The sequence below is a fragment of the Diabrotica undecimpunctata genome, chromosome 3, assembly GCF_040954645.1.
Source record: "Diabrotica undecimpunctata isolate CICGRU chromosome 3, icDiaUnde3, whole genome shotgun sequence".
Classification (NCBI taxonomy): Eukaryota; Metazoa; Arthropoda; class Insecta; order Coleoptera; family Chrysomelidae; genus Diabrotica; species Diabrotica undecimpunctata.
In genome coordinates this window covers 86,733,802-86,753,509 of record NC_092805.1, presented here as the reverse complement: position 1 = coordinate 86,753,509, position 19,708 = coordinate 86,733,802, and the positions used below count along the sequence as shown (strand labels likewise).

The 19,708-nt window shown below is 34.2% G+C and overlaps 1 protein-coding gene across 1 annotated transcript in view; it reads left to right on the top strand.

Moving 5' to 3' along the window:
• Positions 1-1,354: 1,354 nt before the first annotated feature.
• The window catches only part of LOC140437002 (alpha-tocopherol transfer protein-like), a 60,585-nt gene continuing 42,231 nt past the window's right edge, over positions 1,355-19,708 (top strand). The window contains exons 1-2 of the mRNA XM_072526215.1: positions 1,355-1,763; positions 17,264-17,423. Of these exons, the coding sequence (XP_072382316.1) occupies positions 1,637-1,763; positions 17,264-17,423 (287 nt within the window). The 5' untranslated portion in view covers positions 1,355-1,636. The remainder of the gene's footprint in view (positions 1,764-17,263; positions 17,424-19,708) is intronic.

The window sequence follows — 19,708 nt, the reverse complement described above, 5'->3', positions numbered from 1 at the left end:
GTGCAAATTTCTTTCCAACCCTGTAATGTCTTATTTCGGTTTTTATACTGTTCTAAAGTTTTATCCCATAACACCGGCCGCTGTTCAACTAGATTGATAAGAAGCTCGTTATCAATTTCGATATCCATTTTTTTTTAATTTAAATATTTTACAAATATTTTTAAATCTAAATTCACTACCACTGTTTAGAATAAATCACGATTTTTTTTTCAAGTGTGAAAACTAGAATGGACTTGCTTGTACCACTGCAGTTGTTCACGACCACGACATCGTGTCGTCGCAGTGATCCCGCCGGAGTACTATAACAGTCGTGTACGACTACGATTTTAAATCGCGTCGTGTGAAAGTTTACATTTAATCAATGTTAACTGCTATACATGATATCGTTGCCGTACACGACTACGACAAAATGTCCGTCTAAAAGAAGCCGAATAGGAATTTTTAGAATGAAAACGAATTTTTAGAATATATCTATACCTTTTATACAGGATTTTTTAAATAAAAGTTTTTTTGTAATGTATGGATTAATATGTGTTTGTGTGTAGGTAATCGATTTTGACAAGAGCTATGACCTTGTAAATAACAGGTAAACTTGTGTACTGCATCGGCAATCGGCATCCCTCACAGCTCTTGTCAAAACCCATAGAGAGTTATTATTCTTTGGTGTAGCGGAGGGGGCGGCAAACTGATCTTCGACCTCCCTGACAAATCTCCTAGTTCCGCCTGCATGGTGGTAATGTATAAAATGGCTAATTTTTCCGATTTCACTTTAGTAGATAAATATAATGTTAAAATCCAAAAAATATTCTTTATTTTTTTTATTGTTGGACAATATGCATTTATCTAAATAAATTGTGAAAATATGCAATGAGGTACATATGCAAGTAAGTTAGAAAATGTAAATGCATAATTATCCAAATCCTAATTATTATTACTATTACTATTACTACTTATGTGTATTACTAAATTATTTTGTTGTTATTCTGTTTGCTTTGTTTACGTTCTTCTTTACCTATAATTATGATCCGATGTCTCCATAACCATGTTTTTAAATGTTTTTAAATATAACTGGGTAAAAATAACAGATTTTGTTATAATGAAAAATACAATATAAGAAGAAAAAAGACAATATTTATTAAAAAAAATATTTTGTTTCAAAAACCTGCAACTTTTACGTAAAACAAAAGTATTTTTTATGTAAACAAAAAGTCCTAGTTTTAGCCAACAATCACAATACAGACTACATACCATCTCTCGATTCAAATTTTCCTTTTATATAAATTCCAGCTCCTGTTAACAGCCATATATAAAATAAACTCGGTGGCATCTATAGGTACATATTAAATAAAAAATATTTCTGCAAAGTAATAAAGAACTCGAACCTTCAAACATGTTATACAGTACAGTTTACATTGAAAATCTTGATATTTCCATTTTTTAAATTTCAAAGTGATTTAATTAAAACCCGTTCGTTAAAAATATCGGTGGGGTTGGAACATAAAGCAGCAAGCATAACGATTACGACCTGCCACTGAAAGGAGTCTCAACAGTCGAATTATCACGTTCAAGGTTGTATTGTACTAATTAAAAATATTTTATACGAAGTGAGTTGTTTAGTGTATTTTGGACGTGAAAAATGAATGTAGAGGAAAGAAAAGCGTTAATGCTGTCGCATTTCGGAAAAACCAATAAGGACCTGGAAGAAGATGTTAAGTTGATTAAAGAGTGGTTGAAGACTCAACCCCATCTACCGGAAATTCCGAGTAAGTATTTAAAAGTCCTTATTCGAATTATTGACAATTTTTCTACTGATATATTTTTTGTTTTTTATTGCAAATATTTAAAAAAATATATTTGCAATAATTTGTTTTGAATCATTTTTCAAAAAAAAACTATCATAGTAAAATCTTTATTATTACCAATTCAGATATATAATATACCTATATTTTAAAAATATAAATGACTTTAAACGGTGTTTTCGGTACTTTGAGAGTTTTTGGGACGACTTTATTGTACACAGTACACAGTATAGTACACAAAAATAAGCAAAAAAATACCATATTCGGGACTGTGACAAATCCAAGTATCTGAAAAATGTATTAGTTATCTCAAAAATTGGTTATTTATAATTGCCAAACGAGAATCATTATTTACTTGACAAATTTCTGGTTTGATTTGTAAATTAAATACTTGCTGGTGTGTTTAGGTTTTCTGTATACTTGGATTTTATATCCAGAATCCTCTTTTGAAATTAAATCGTCTAGGAAGGGGAGTTATTATAGTTCTTTTTCATAGGAAATTTTATCGATTCTTCTTTATTATTGAAGTCATTAGAAATATGTCCAATAACTATATGAGAATAAATATAGGAAAATAATTTTGTAAAAAACTAACTGTCTCTTTAATATAAATTTATTTGTAAATGCACTATTAAATTTTTTCTTCTTCAAGTACTGTATCCACTTATTGATATGCTATCTCTACTAATGGATTTAGTGCCGACAACTGCAAACTCTCAGCTGTTTTTAGTAGTTATGACCAGTTTTTGATGTTATTCAACCACAGCATTCAATTCACAGGCTGTTTCTGCCTGTAAATTTCTTTTCTTGTAACTTGTCAGTTACTATTGGTTCCAGAAAAATATTCTTGTTGTTAGGTAGGTATGTGGTTACTACTTGTTGTACCTAAAGAACTCCATACGGATTAGAGTCATTATTTTCGGAGCCTGAGTCACTTCTCAATAAGACTATACTTAAAATGTTCTTAGCTTTCATCTTAGCTGTAAGTCACGATAAAATAAGATGTTTTGTTTTCTTTGGATGGTTATAGCTTTGATCTTTTTAATATTGTTTTCGTTTCGAAATTTTCACAAGTATTTACCAATTAATTTAAAACGTTTTTACAATGGTTAAATCTGTTCTAGGAACAATAGCATCAGTGTATCTGATTAAATAGTGACTAAAAAAAAGTAAATATTTAGACAGCATTTTTTTTGATGTTATAACTATTCAATTCTAGGTCTTTTTGAAGTTCCAAGTTCAAATTAAATAACATAGATGACAATAATACGCAAACATGTCAGACTTCTTGATGGTTATTTCTATTGTTAGATATTTGTTCGCTAATTTTGATTTTTCTCTATCCACCTTGACATCGCTTAAGACTTACAGCAATTTTGAGTGTTACTTGATAAATTTAAATAGGTAAATCTAAATTTCGATAATAAAAGCAAAAATATTTTATTATCAAAGTGCTTTCGTAGATGGTGGTTTGTAATGGTACATTGTTAAAGTTATAAATTCCGATAATAATTGGATATTATTTTATGGATATGCATTATTTTAATGCACTTTAGGTTAGGTTAGGTTCAATATAATAAGTGGACGCTTAACCACGCTTCCTCTCTACTTAAGAGGTCTATTGTGGTTTATCTCTAGGTTAAAGTTGTCCTTTCAGTACAAACGTTTTAATAAAGTATGACTTTTGGTTACACTTCTGCGAAGTCGTAGGACTCGAGTTGATAATGCTTAAATGTATTGAGCCTTATCCTATCCAACCCTGGGCAGTTGTACATAAAGTGATCCATCGTCTTATCTGGGGTGTATATGATAAGAGAATTAGATGGGAGGTACATGGGGCTCGACGTCTTACACCTTCGGTGGAAGGCCTCGATGAGGATATATGAGTATATGAGGTGCATATGAGTAAAATTGGGACTGAGTATACGGGTAGAATGCCTTACTGGTGGTGTGTCGAGATAGAACAACTGAGAAGAGACTGCGTGGCTATTCGCCGGCACTTGACAAGGGCGAGAATACGTCGGAGTGTGTAAGAGGTGGAACGTGTACATACGTCTTACCGTGCGAAAAAGAAGGAGTTGAATAGGAGGATTTGAGCCGAGAAGAAGAGGCACTGGAGGGGACTGTGTGACAAGCTGGATGAGGACATCTGGAGTGAACGGCATCGCAAGGGAAAGATCGCAATGAAGCATTTCGACACCTGTACTCCGTATGACATGCCATTGGATCAGAAGCTGAAGATAGTCACCGAACTGTTTCTACAAGGACGGTGGCATTGTGTGCGGAGAGACGTCGAGGCTAAGCGTGTGATTCGCTTTACTTTGGATGAACTGGATGTGGCGGTGACTTCCATTATGTCTAGCAGGGCTTCAGATCTAGATGGTGTCCCTCCTGAGGCGGTTGTATGTCTGGCTGTTTGGAGCCCACGTGGCTGCTGAAGCATATGAATGCTCTTCTTGCCGCGCAGACGTTTCTGGATTCCTGGAAAATCTCGAAGCTCGTGCTTCTACCTAAATTCAAGGTAGGGAAATATCGTCCTACTTCTCTTCTTCCTTGTATCGGAAAGTTGTATGAGAGAATGCTACTAGTACGTATCGAGGAGGTGATGATTATGATGTCTGGAGGCTGTCTCCGAGACAATATGGTTTCTGCCAGGATAAAAGTACAGTGGATACGGTGACCGGTGTGCTTCGGGCGGCACGAGGAATTGGGGCTGATCATCGATGGATCATCCTGATTCCCTTTGACGTCCGAAATATACTTAATACATTACAGTGGGGTCACGTAATGAGCTATTTAAAAGCAAGAAACTGTCCTGGTATCTAAGAAATGTGATCGCTGAATATCTTTCCGAGAGGAAGATTGTGGTGAAAAATGGTGTGATGGTGGATGTAACGGCTAGGGTCCAGCTGGAATCCGTCCTGGGTCCGACGCTGTGGAATCTTTCATATGACGGGTTCTTAAACTGCCAATATGGGGAGGGTGTTACCTCCTTCGCATTCGCGGACTACCTTGCTATGCTGGTGGCGGCACGGGACAGGGAGAAACTCTTGCTTCGGATCACGCGTGCGTGTGTCCTTGTTGAGGCTTGGATGAACAAGCATGATTTTTCTCTCGCGGAGGATAAGACGGAAGCTGTAGTACTCAAAGTCTACAGAAAGAGATATAGGGTTGAATTTGAGTTCGCGGGAACACGAGAGTGACGCCCAAAAAGTACATCAAGTATCTGGGAGTTACTCTTCACCAGGATGGGAGTTGGGGGGAACATTTGAGGGGGGTGACCCGCAGAGCTATTCAGAGAATTGCTGTGTTGGGGAGGATAATGTGTAATATCGGTGGACCCAAATCCGAAAAGAGAAGGACGCATCACGGTGTTATGCAGTCTGTCGTTCTCTACGTGGCCCCAGTCTGGAGTGAGGCGGTAGAAATACCAAATCACAAGAGGCCCATGGTACGCGTGGACAGAACTAGTCTGCTGCGGGTAGCGTGTGCCTACAACATTGTGTCAGCTGCTGCTCTATGGGTGATCACCGACTGTGTACCTTTACATGTGCTGGTAGGTGAAAGGGCCAGGATTTATAGTCATAGGGGGCGGAACATTGAAGAGCGAGAGATGAATGAGATAAGACTGACCAAGAGATTAGTTTCAATCGGTCAGTGGCAGCAAGAGTGAGAGGTAACACGTGATGTGGCGGAGTGGAGGAAGTCACTAATCCCGAACCTTCGAAGCTGGGTGGGCCTTGGGCATAGGCAGCTGGATTATTATCTGACGCAAATGCTCACAGGCCATGGCTGCTTCTGCAGCTCCCTTTTCAGGTTTAGGAGGGCTCACTCTGATTAGTGCTTTTACTGTGGTCTCTCGGATACTGTGACACACACGTTGTTGCAATGTGAGCGTTAGGTGGACGAAAGAGAGTGTAACTGCAGAATGTTTGAGTCCGTAAAAGAAATAGTGTAGAAAATTATGAGGGATGAGTGGTGGTGGACACGGATCAATAAATTTATCAGGAAGCTGCTCTCTTCAAAAGAATGAGAGGAGAGGAAACTCGCAACAGAATTTTAAAACGAGTAAGTAGCACCTGGGTGGGGTTTGGACTGTCGCAGGCCGAAATAGAAGTGAATGAGAGTCTTCTCGTTTAGCCTGCCAGAATCTGCATTTGAGATCTTTTTAATTTTGACCCAGTTTCTCTCATCTACGATAATTCGCAAATCAGTCCTTTCTATATCTAGTAGATCTTTGGATCTCTTCTTCGATTGTTCGTGTATAAAATCCTTCGAATGTTTAAGACCCATTTGTTTCTACCAGTTTCATCCATTTCATCAAGTTTGATATCGTTCTTTTGGCAGTGCTTCTTGCTATGTCAAACAGGGGTTCTGCGCGTATGAACGCTTTTTCTGCCGCTCCCATGGCAAGTGGGTCCGCAATTAACTTGAATTCAATCTGATTAGATTTCAGTGTCTAATGCCGTCAGGCTATTCGAAGTTTTATAGATCTGTCCCTGCAGTTCCGCTTAATCAGTTCCTGCAGACACATCTCTATAGCATAAATTTCTGCTTGGGAGAGAGTGAAGTAATTACTTCGGCTTTCACTAAGGCTCAGCCTTAGTTTCCCTTCATACTCTAGCTCCAACTTCTTAATGAGTTTTAGAGTCGTCTGTATATCACATTAATATGTCAGTATGAAATTCGTTTTATTTTAGTCCCGGTCGTGTTGGCTCTTTGAGATAGGGTAAGCAAATAAATAGAAACGTTTGCGAACGGCCATTTGTGTTTTCGTTGGAGAGCTGAGCCGTGGATAAGGATTTCTTTATTTGGGGAGGACTATGAAGACTAACTACAAAAAAGAAATAAAAAAAATACTTACAGAGATGTGCTGGGCAACACTACACAAGAAGATTCCTAAACTATTTAAAATAGGACGCCGTTTAAGAGAATCCTCTTGGTACTTAGAAAGGATTTTCTATCGTAAAAGATTTTAAGGGTGAATATCTTTTATTTAGAAATAATTTTAAACTCCTGGTTTAAAAAGAAATATTACATATTTATTTTTATTTCACATAAACAGCTATTGCAAATAAAAATATCCAAATTTATCAACAAACTTTACATTGAGTTTAACTTTTGTAACAAAACAGAATTTAAACTATGTTTATCAACAATTGTTACATTGAATCTTCTAACAAAACAGACTTTAAAACCAAATGACAGAACAGGATATACTCACTGTCATATGTCGAAATTAAATTTCAAACTTTTCTGAATTATTCATTAATTATTAAGGTTCTTCTTCTTCTTATTCTTCTTCTTCTACTTCTTGGAGATCTTTCGATCTGTTTAATTCTGAAGCTGCCTCTGGTTAATTTTCTGTGAGGTAGATTGCCAACTATCCCTCCATCTTTTAGGTGGTCTTCCTGGAGGTCTTGAACCGGGCGGGTTGTTTTCTAGGGCAATTTTTGGGAGTCTATTCTCATCCATTCGTCTTACATGACTGTACCTCATCCATTTACGCTGCCTTCCCCATCTTACAGTATCTTGAATTTTGCACTGCTCTCTAACGTTTGTGTTTCTCACCCTGTCTCTTCTTGTTTTGCACACTATTGTTCTTAGGGTTTTCATCTTGGCAATCCTTAGCATCTGTTTCGTTTTGTTGGTATCTTCGCGCACTTCTATACCATATGTCATGATCGGTGGTATGCAAGTCTTGTAGATTCTAATTTTACTATCTGTGCGCATATACGGATTTGACCAGACTATCTCCCGCAGACATCCCCACATCAAGGTTAATCTTATTTAAAAGAAAACTAAAATATGACAATTAGCTTATCCATGAAACCTATATTTATTTATAAACTTTTTAATTTGTAATAAAAGCAAATCTTAGTATATTAACGAAAAATGTTTATTTAGAAAAAAAAACAAAACTACCTTGTTCACTGGCTAATTATTTCCTTTTAAATTATTACAAAAGTTTGTTACCTTGGAATTAGATACAAAAAGCATTGTCCCACACAAACTTCAACGATCTGGATTCAACCCATGGGAGACACAAAATAGAGGCTGACAAACACCAAAACTGGGCTCAGGTTATCCTGAATGATAACTATATTATTCTTTAACACTCGGCTGCTTATTTTTACTTAAAACCATGTAGGCCACTAAGCCCTCAGAAACGCTGTTATCAGATCCTTTGACACAAAATACAGCAACAAATCGGTCATAATCTCACTTTACAAATACTGTAAAATAGGAGTTCGAGATTAAGTGACCTCCTTTTAACCAAAACTCATCGGATTACGTGATAATTTGCCGGTTTTTGAAACTATAACCGAAAAGACTGTTTTTTCGTTCGGACACCAATTAGTTCTCTTTGACTCCTACATTTACAAATTTCTGATAACAAATTCGTCCTGACTTCAATTTCAACAAAATCGTTCTCTTCCCCGCATCAGCGGAAAAATTATTGTTTATTTCCAGCGTAAATATCTAGGCGGAATCAAGATTAATCGAAAGAGGAATTATAATTATTATAAACAATCCCGAAAATGTTTATATTACCAATCCTAGAGACGCAAAAAGATTAAGAATATTTTTTACCGTTTTGTTATATACGGGGTGAAACAAAAATGCTACACAATTAGCGATAAAGTTCAGTCAATGGAGTAAAAAAAATATATACCAGGTTTTCGACTTGTTATTCTGAGTAAATAGTTAATTCTTATTTGATAAATATTTGTTAAATCATTAAGTATTTGTGCTAATGATGATCAGAATATTGATGGATATGTGCAGCAGCCTATTTCGAACAAAGCGGTGCTAGTTCAACAAAACCAGGTATTGTTTAACGATAATCAAGCCCGCAGTTAAAATGAGCAGGCATTTTATAATGCTTCTATGAATAAAAAACAATTAAGAGAAAAATAAGAGGTCACTAGTAAAGGGCTTCACATACAAGTTGAAATAATTCAAAATAAAATAAAACCAATTGAGGAGAGCAATAAAAAAGACCAAACTGAATAATTTACAGATGAAGAAGAACTATGCAAAGAGACAGAATGGATATATATATATATATATATATATATATATATATATATATATATATATATATATATATATATATATATGTAAGATACATTGAACATGCTTCAATGTGACATAGGAGATAAAAAGAACTACAGACCTATTAATTAGCTCTACCATGCATACAAACTATCCATGAAGATAACAATAAAACGGCTTCTGAACAAATTATAGTTATCAACCTTGCGAACAGGCTGGATTCCGCTTGAGATGTTGATCAAAATGGCCATCTACAAGTTATTAAAACGCTTATACAAAAGTGCAGAGAGTACAACAAACCTATCTTTCTTATATTCTTAGACTACGAAAAGGCATTTGATATTATAGATAATCACAAAATGCTTTGAGCATTAGCAGGATGCCACGTTGACTACCGCTATATTACCTTGATTTAAAGTATTCACAAATTAGGTACAGTTTGTGCTTGTGTTCGACTTTATAAAGGCCCTAAAAAGTTCAGATTCAGAGAACTTATTATTAAACCGGGTAATACTATCTCTCCAAAATTGTTTAGAGCTGTGCTCTGTGAATATATATGTTCAAGCGAATGAAAAAAAAAAAAATGATTTTATGGAAATTCACATAAAAAGATAGGATCTGTGGCGCACCCAGGAGGGTGGTTTGGGGGTTAACCCCCCTCGGGCATATAAAGCAAAAAACGTATAAAGACTATTAGGAAAATGTAACTTTTCTTTCACATACAATACAAAAAATCCAAAACGCTAATTTAGTAATTAAATTACCACTTTAAATATGTATAATACAGTAATTATTGTATAAATACAAATTTTTCATTATATTTAGATATAGATACCTAATATTAGGCTCATGATGAAAGTAGACAGAACGAGTCTGTTGCGGGTAGTATGCGCCTACAGGACTGTATCTGCGGATTGTGGACATCACGGGCTCTGTTCCTCTGCATGTGTTACTAGTAGAAAGGAGGCAACTTTATGAGAGAAGAGAGCATTTGACAACACCAATAAAAAACAGAAAGGGAAATATTAATGAAAAGATGGCAAGAAGAACACAGAAGATGACAAAACAACACGAAAGATGTTGCCCAGTGGACCAAGATGCTGATCCCGAGTCTAAGGGACTGGGTAGATTATCTGTTTTAGGGCGTATCTTCATAGGTTTAGAAAGACAGGTAAAGATAAATGGCTATACTGCGAATATTCCGACATTGTTACTTACGCAAGGCTGAAGTGTAATAATAGGTGTACAGTGGGGAGAAACAGAATGTATAGAAAAATAGGTATTAACCCTGTGACTGTAAGAGAGATGATCGTGGAGATGACGGTAAGTAAGGAGGGATGAAATAGTGTTCAGAAGTAGCAGAAGAAGAGGAACATTGAACCAACGATAGAGATAAGACCTAGATAAGAGAAGGGAGTATTCTAAAAATGTTGTCAGCCTCTCAGCGGTCATCCCACTTTCGGAGTACGGTACGTGCGTCATTCAACTGCGCACAAGTAGGAGAGTGTGGTTTTAGTTGGTAGGTAGGATAACAGATATCTTAATCTTTGGCACTGCTATCTTTAATACTTTAACTTAAACTAAAACCTTAAAAAAAATTTGGCGCCCAACCAACCCCTCCCCCAGGAAAAGTCTAGGTGAGCCACTGGATATAATTTGAACCACCTAAGATTTACCGATGACATCTCCTTAATATCTGAAAGCGTTGATAAAGCCCCAAAAATTCTAAAAACACACTATGAAGCTTCAAAAATAGTCTTAAAATTAACACTTAAAAACTAAATCTATGATCAACCCAAGTGAAACGCTTAGGCTGAGATAATCAGACAACTGAAATACAAAGAAGGATAGGCCTCACATAAGCTGCCTTTAACACATTAGTCCAATGTTATAGTCTGTTTAAAAACAAGGTTTTTAGCCAATGTGTTCTCATTATCATGCTCATTCTCACATATGGTGCAAAAACACTAACTGTTACGAAAAAACAATAATTAAAGTAAGAGTCACACAACACGCGTTGAACAGCTCAATATTCGGCATTACTATCAAAGGTAAAGTACCAAAGAAGAAATAGAAATTCTATATTTAAGGGCTGCAGTTACGGATGCAGTTAAAAGAATAGACATGGCCAAATGAAGTAGGCCGGATATGTTGTCAGACTAGCAAATGACAGATGCTCTAGAAAGATTCTGGAATGCTAAGACAAAAGGCATATCTAAGCAGCGGACGACTACCGACTAGAAGGACGGATGACATACAACGCATTACCACGAATAGAATGCAAGAAGTCCAAGATAGAAAAAGTCTAATGGAGGCCTACATTCAATAGCGGACAAATATAGGGTAATTGATATTTTTCAATTATTTCAATTGCAATATATACCTCTAATAGTACTAACCATATTTTTCCAAATTGTAATAGGGCTTTTATTTCGTGTTCGAACTCATTTTTTTCTAGTTTTGCCCCGAGTGCACCTGTCTTTTTGCAAAAAAACGCATCTTTGTAATATCTATATATACATTTCAGTCATCAGGGACAAAAATGCTTCTGAATTTCTAACAAACAAGTTAAATTTTGCTGGGAATATCAATTTTGGGTTCCAAAAAAGATGCAAAAAATCTACGACTTTGATCTCCCGGTTTTCCGCTAAAGCACCCCCTCGTAGAAAGGAAAAAAATGGAAAAAAAGCAGTACTTTTTGTGTAGAATTAACTGTTCTCTCAGAAACAACGCTTGAAGCGACAAGCGATTTTAAATGTCAGTTACGCACACGAAATCAAATCATTTTAAATAAAATTAGTATCATTCTGACGGAAACATTCGATATCTTTTAATCGAAGTAATTTATAGTCAAAAATCAAAATGCCTTTTAAAGGCAAATAGTGCAGCTTTCAAAAGTCAGTTTTTATAAAGGCGTTAAATAAATAAATGTTTTGCGATTTTTGCCATTTCTTATGATTTTTATGAGATCAATAAAATGTATCACTTTCGTTGACCGATCCTATGTAATTTCCATTGCTAGAGCCTAAACTTCAAAACCTATAGCATGAAATTTTGGTGTTGAGCTTTGGCAAAAAATGTGAGGCATTGGGCATGTGTCTAAAAAATATTAAATTTAAACTATCATCACATTACAAACGATCTAAAATGTTTAAAATTGCGTTCGTTTTTTGAAACTTCACAACTTCAGCTACAAATTTTACATAATACTATCTTGTTAAAGGTATTTCCCATGACATGTGATCGTTTCTACTGTAAAAGTTTAAATTCTGAGCATTTTAGTCATATTTCAAATGCTCAATATTTGTTGCCAACACTCAACATCGAAATTCGATGTAATGTGTTGTGAAGATTAGGCTCTATTAATGAAAATTTCACTACAAACGGTCAACTAGGGGTGATAAATTTTATTGATCTCATAAGAATTGTAAAAAATTGGAAAAATCACGCAACGTTAATTTATTTAACACCCTATAACAACTAACTTCATTTGCGACAAAATATAAAAATTGCATACGAAAGCTGCGCTCTTCTCCTTTAAAAAACATTTTGATTTTTGTTGGGAGAGCACTCTGCTCAAAAGATATCAAATTTTTACCGTCAAGTTGATACAAATTTTATTTAAAATTGATTTCTTGCGCGTAACTGACACTCAAAATCGCCGGTCGTTTCAAACGATGTTGTGGAGAGAACGGTTCATTCCGCATAAAAAGTGCTAATTAAGGTTTTCATTTAAAATTATCTCAGCTACATTTTTTATTTAACATTTTTTTCTACGGTGTACAAATTCCTAGTAAATCATTCAAAAATTGGAAACACCTTTAAAATACATTTTTATTTTTGATGAGACACTCTGGTCAAGAGATATCGAATTTTTACTGTTGAATTAATACAAATTTTATTTAAAATTGATTTAACGCGCGTGACTGACATTCCGAATCAAAGGTCGCTTCAAGCGTGGTTTCCGAGACAAAAGTTCATTCTACATAAAAAGTGCAAATAGAAATTAATTTTATTCAAAATTATCTCAGCCGTATTTTTTATTTGAAACATTTTTTTCTACGGCGTACACATTTTTGGTAAATTGAATTTTTCCGTCCCCCTTCCCACGGCGGGGATTTTAAGGGGAAGCCGGGGGTAAAAGTGGTAAACATTTTTGCACATTTTTTGAGGTCCCATTCTTAGCAGAATTCAGCTTGTTTGTATAATTTTTAGAGATTCAGTGTCATTTTCGTCTCTGACGACAGGAGTAGAAATAAAACTAATAATTTAAATTTATCAATATGTAGAGATCTTCATTTCCGTTCGTTTGTTTTTATTGGCTTCGCTGTAATGTATAATTATAAAATTTTTATAAATTTATAGTAGATATTAGATCATTCTTTTTTAAATTTAATATCGTCTTTAATGCAGTAAATTCCAAATAACAACGTTTGATATCACTAATTGTAAATTTAAATAACTAGTTTTGAGATATATAAATCAAACGGATTTGAATAAAATGACCAAATAAATCTAAAAATAAATAATATATAATTAGGAAAATATATTGTAGTGCCGCAACCTTGATGTTTAATTATGCTAATGATATTGTTTAGGAAATTAAACACCACAAAAATAAGAGTAAATTTATTCAAATCAACTATGATCAAACTGTCCTGAAGGACGAAATTAAGAAAATAAGACGCTCAACATTTTAAGCTTTCGTATTAAGTGAATACATATATTATCAGACATAAAATGCTGTACTGAAAATGCAGTAGGTACTATAATAATATATTCTAAAACCAAAAATTTTGTTGTCTTCTCGATCCCCTTCTTCATTCGATATTTCTTTCAATGATGATTTTCTCTCTTTGTTGATTTAGATTGATAGAAGTTCTTGTTTTTTATATTCTTTGCTCGTTGATTTTTGTATGTTTATTCTTACAGCTTAATAACCATGATAGACCAGTCTATTTGTGAAAAATCATTAATTTCATGTAAAAATCTTATACAGACATTTGAAGGTTGTAAAAGGTATATAAGGGGTAGCTGATGAAACATTTTTAAAGACGTACAGCTGATTTTGCTTTGTTTCTTTTTCGATTGTTTGAGGATTTATTTTTAAGGTATATATATTAAAAAAAATTCAACATTTTATTAAAACTGCTATTAAAAACAGTTTAAAGAAAGGGCTAACTTTTAAACTTATAAACATTTATAATAACTTTTTATAATAATTTTTTTACCCTTGACATATTTTATGTCACATTCTTGTAAGTAGGATCAATGAAAAGTTGGTGAAAAAACACACTTTCAAAAAAAACCTTTTATGACCAACAAAAAACAAAGTAGCATACTTTTCTTAAAATCATATTTCCATTGTTTCATTAAGAGCAGAAAATTGAACAGATTATAAATGAAGATCTAAATTTTATTATTTAACTTATAGATGGCATTTACAGTAAAGGAGTAAAAATTGTAAATCGTTAAAGTGTAGGTACTCGTAAAATACCGTATTGAAAAAGAGATGGGGAGGGCCAACTTCTTCTTCTTCTTCAACGCTGCAACTTCTCGCTTTTTTGTTATATTAAATATAAAAGTTATAAATTTTTATGATGTAAAAAGTTACCTCTTTTCCAAACTGTTTTTTAATAACAATTTTAATAAAATATCCAAGTTTTTTTATGATATACTTAAAAACGAAGCCTTAAAGAATCGATTTTACAAAATACCTCTAGTGTGACTATTTGGACAAGTACAGTTGTTTAAATAATCACTCTTCCAAATAAACAAATTAAATACCTTATAAAATTTTAGCATACTTTAGATTTAGCATACTTTAAAATAACTGATTACCTGTCATAATTTTGAGTAGTTATATTACATGCCATTATGCAAAAACAAGGTTATATTTTATGCAATTTTCTCGGTCAACTGTTTAAGTATTTTAATTTAGAAACTCTCAAAATTGAAGAACATTTTATGATCTACAGCATTTTTATTTGAACCATTTTTCTCTAAAATGTATAAGAAACGTTTCATATGCAAAATATATGTTTTTTATTTTTTTAAATTATTTAATAAAAAACAAAGTAAATTTAGTTGTATGTCTTCATGAAATTTTTCTCCCCCTCAAATTTGTATTGCCTGTAATATTAACTTTATCAATTTATAGTTTTTACAGCCCTGAATGCCCCGTTTATGTTTATACAGTGATACCATCACGCTCTACCTCCATGCGTTAGGTATCCTTTCTTCGTCATATATCCTACTCATCATTTATCCATAACACATCAACTCCGTCCTCGCCTTCCAAACCTCTACAGGTATTCCATCAGGTTCCCCTGCCTTACCATTCTTCATATTATTTAAAGCCTCTACAACCTGATCTCTCGTTATTCTGTTTATTACATTCTCATTTGGGGTTCCGCATTCTCTGTCTCTCCCTCTGGTGTTCTTCATTTAGCAACTTTCTAAAGTACTAGTACCTATCTTTGCTTTATTTCAACATCGGATCCTAATACTCTTCCATCCGCACTCTTAATCTGTCGAAAGGTCAGTCAAGTAATTTGATGGCTTGTCCCTTGCTTTAGCAATGCTGTATAACCTTTTTATACCCTCGGGTGTTTCCAACTCTTCATAAAGCTTTGCAGACAATCTTTACTTAGCAGTAGTTACAACGCGCTTTGCTTCCCTCTTTGTCACCTTGTATGTATCCTTATCTTTCTCTCTTTGGCCTCTCATACCACTTTCTAGCCTCTTTCTTCTTCCTTAGCTTCTGTTACAGTTCATCGTTCCATCATCAAGTTTCTTTGTCCTTAGGAAACCCTTTACTAGATGGTTTCTCTGGCACTTCCTCCCCCACTCGTACCACAACTGTGCTGTTGGCTTCCCACTATCCATTTACCGTATCTTTTTCCACAAACTATTCCAGCACTCTACTCTTGAAGAGTTTTGCCAAATCCGTATCCTTTAACTTCCTCCACTTTACTTTTTGATGTCCTACTTGCCTTTCTTTTCTCCTTAACTTTATATTAATTGACAATATGATTGTTATACTTTTTATACATTTTTCCCAAAAATTAAACGTTTCGATTTCCACTAGCGAAATCATTCCCAAAAAGATTATTAAATAATTTAGTTGAATAAATCAAATAAATTATTTAATAATCTTTTTTTAGAACGATTTCCGCAGTGGAAATAGAAACGTCAAATTTTTTAGGTAAAATATAATTATTGTCACACAAGTCACAGTAAAAAAAGAAGATTCAAGCAGCACACAACAACTGCTAGAGAAGCTGTAAACGTGTCCAGATACGTCACTGAACGGTTTATATCCAGAAACCTAAAATAAATAAGATAGCGTTCAATAAGGCGTTGCATTGCGTTTTGTAAATCATTATTGTTATCCGTCATTATTACTGTATCGTCTGAAAAACTTAAGTTATTCAAAACTTCTCCATTGATAGATATACCTTCTATTGAGTCTGAGAGCGCTTTTTGAAATACCGCTTCACTGTAGACATTGAAAAGTAGTGGGGACAGCACGCAACCCTGGCGGACTCCTCTCTGTATTTTGATATTTTGGGTGTACTGGTTGTCAACTCTTACCTTGGCAGTTTGATTCTAATATAAATTAGATATAATTTTCATATCATGACTGTCAATATTTTTGCTTTTTAATATATCTACAAGATTTTTATGTTGAACCTTATCAAATGAGTCTAGGTCCCCAAAATTTCCTCTTGATTTTAATGTTATTTGTGATGCCATACAAAATGCCTTAAACTTAAAATACCCTAACCTGATTATAGAAAACTACATAATGGATATAACATAATTTAAAGATATTCTATTATTTACACATGATATCATATTTTAGACCGTGGCGTAAAATCCAAATTTACAAGACTAAAAAAAAATTACAACTTAATATCACTGAGTCCTCACTCCTCATCAGATACAGAAAGCGATATTTCTGTTTCTCAGTCAGCTATATAAAATCGATAATACATTTATATTGCAGTGGAAACTAAACGATGATTACAACATCTCTTATTGTTAATATATTAATGAAAGAATTGTCTCCTTAAGTAATCTTTTTACAGCAAACACATCTTAAAACCAACACCCTGCATATTAAAAACTATATCGCAGCACAGGACACGCCAGCGGCGGCGTAAGTAGTTTTATAAAAATTGTGTAGATGCAAGAAACATTAACCTAAACACTAATTTGGTACTTTTCTAACTTACGTTATATTACGGCAAGTTAAGATTTTTTCCCCCTCTCAAAAAGTATATTTTGTTATACCTGCCTATTGAAGTTTTTTATATATTTAAATTTAGCCTTTTTTACTTATATTGTCGTCCTCTACTGTTGTCTTTAATCTGAGTTTTTACTAGTCTCTCTTATTTTAGGCGATCACGTCATCGCTTCTTTTATATGGACTAATAAATTTAGTTTGGAAAAAACGAAGCAGAAAATAGATTTGTACTACACAACTAGATCAACTATGCCAAATATATACCAATTTGCAAATCCAAAAACTGAATTTATGAAAAGGGCTGAAGAATCAAGGTAAGATGCGTGCTATTTTGTTGTTTCTACTTTATAACTCAAAAATAGCATTTCTTCTCTGAGACTCTGGCAACATTGCGTACAGAGAATGAAGTACGTTTTTTAAAACTATGAGTTGATGCTGGGTTGATGCTCGTAGCGAGCTGGTGGAATTTTGCCGTAATCTCCACCAATTATTGTTGAGGGAAGGCTTATTGAATTCCCTTTCTCAGCGAGTACAGTAATAACTATTTTAGGACCATTGACTGTTAAAGATATTCCTTCGATATAAGTAAGCAGACTAAACGGTGATGATTCCTTATGTGTTTGGTTTTATCGAGTTGTACTTAGTGAAAAATAAAGCATAATCGATCGATACTACACATTTAATAAGGAGAGAATTCGGCACATTTGGCTAGCAATTTGAAAAAACACTTGTGCGATTCTTTTTGCTTGAACCAATTTTTATTTAAAAGCGCCGTCACGCCGGCGTCAGTGGTTTATAACCCAACACCATTATAAGGCACTTATGAGAAATATTTTGTAGGCAAGAAGTACATTTTGTCACATAAGATTAAAATAATATTAATACAACTTGTTGTTTTTAAAACAGGAGCATTCGATAATACCTCCTATGAAATAATTACAATAAAAATTAACTCAGCAACGGAACATGTCATATCCTGGGCTATGCATGTGAACTAGGCATCTCATATTAGAGCAAATTGAATGGCTCAGTCCTTTCAGTCAGAGATAGAATGCTGAAATTATAACTGTAATTACTGGGCTCCAAATAAAGTTCTTATTATAAGTCCAAAATTATAAAATTTACCTAAAAATTAATTTAAAGAATCACTTTCTTTTAATATAATTAATACAAATACAAATTTGGTTAATGAAGTAAAGTACCTTGGGCTAATATTAGACTCAAGACTTAAGAATATATTGCAATGAAACAGTTTTATAACTTACCAGATGAGAATTAGCTACAAAATATTTCGGTATAGGGCCGGCTGAAGAAGTGCCAAAAACTACCGTCCGTGACCAAAAAACCTGGAAAACCTGGATACAAACGAAACATAACTCTTACGAAGAAAGTATACCTTCACAAGCAAATGGCAAAATATATATTGGGCCGTTATTCACTTACAGGGATGTGCTATGCAAAACAAGCAGAAATCAGCTGAGCCATAGTGGACTTTCTTACTGAATATATCCATTGTACCAAGGGACAAGTGGAGATAAAAATACTCCGTCCGGCAACCAGAGATAAGAATACTTCTGGAGCCAGATATCCCTGCCCGTCCTAAGAGGCGACCAATGAAAGGAATGGGGGGTGGAGAGCCGTCGTTCTAGGTGTCGGGTTTGTAGAAATGCACACAGATCGCTTCGGCGTTACGGTCAGCATTAGATTGCAGGAGGCAAACGCTTTTTGAAGACTATTAATTGACTCATTGACTCAAATAAAACATATTTATTTATTTACAGGCTAACCCATTTTGCAAAATGGGTACAATTTAAAACCTACAGTTTATAGTTAAAGATTTAAAACAACACAAATATTTATAAGCTAAATTATAGACAAATATATAAAATATATAGACAAATAATATAAGTAAATATAAACAGCTTCTTCTCATTTTTTAAATTTTTATGTAGACATGATTCTGTCTGCTTTTTAATGTGCCTCCAGTAAGTTGTCGTTCCATCGTTTTTGTGGTCTTCCTACTAATCGTCTTCCTATTGTGAAACCGTCTCTTGCCGTCTTTACTACTCTATTTGTTGTCATTCGGCTTATATGATCGTTCCATTCTACTCTTCTATTTCTTAGCCAGTCCTTGATGTTCTTCACCTTGCATCCACGTCGTATATCTGTACTTCTAGCTCTGTCCTATAGTGTTTTACCATCAATTTTTCCAAGTGCTTTTATCTCTGCTGTTTCTAATATCCTTTCGTCATTATTGGTCTGATGACAGTTTTGTAAATTTAGCCTGTCATTTCTTTCTCGATATTTTTATTTCTCCTTATTGTTTCATATAGGCCACCTGCGGCTCTGTTGCCTCTATTCACTTGATCTTCCACTTCCGTTTCGATCTTTCCGTAGCTAAATAATGTGATGTCTAAATATTTAAACTCCATCACTTGTTCTATTATCTGACCTTACAGCTCCAATTTGTATCTTAGTAAATTTGCTGGTATAACCATAAATTTTGTTATTTTAAGTTGTTTTTCTCCAATTTGGTATCCGTTTTTAGTTGTTCCTTTTTTGTTATTATTTCATCCATAATCAGGTTGAATAATAGAGA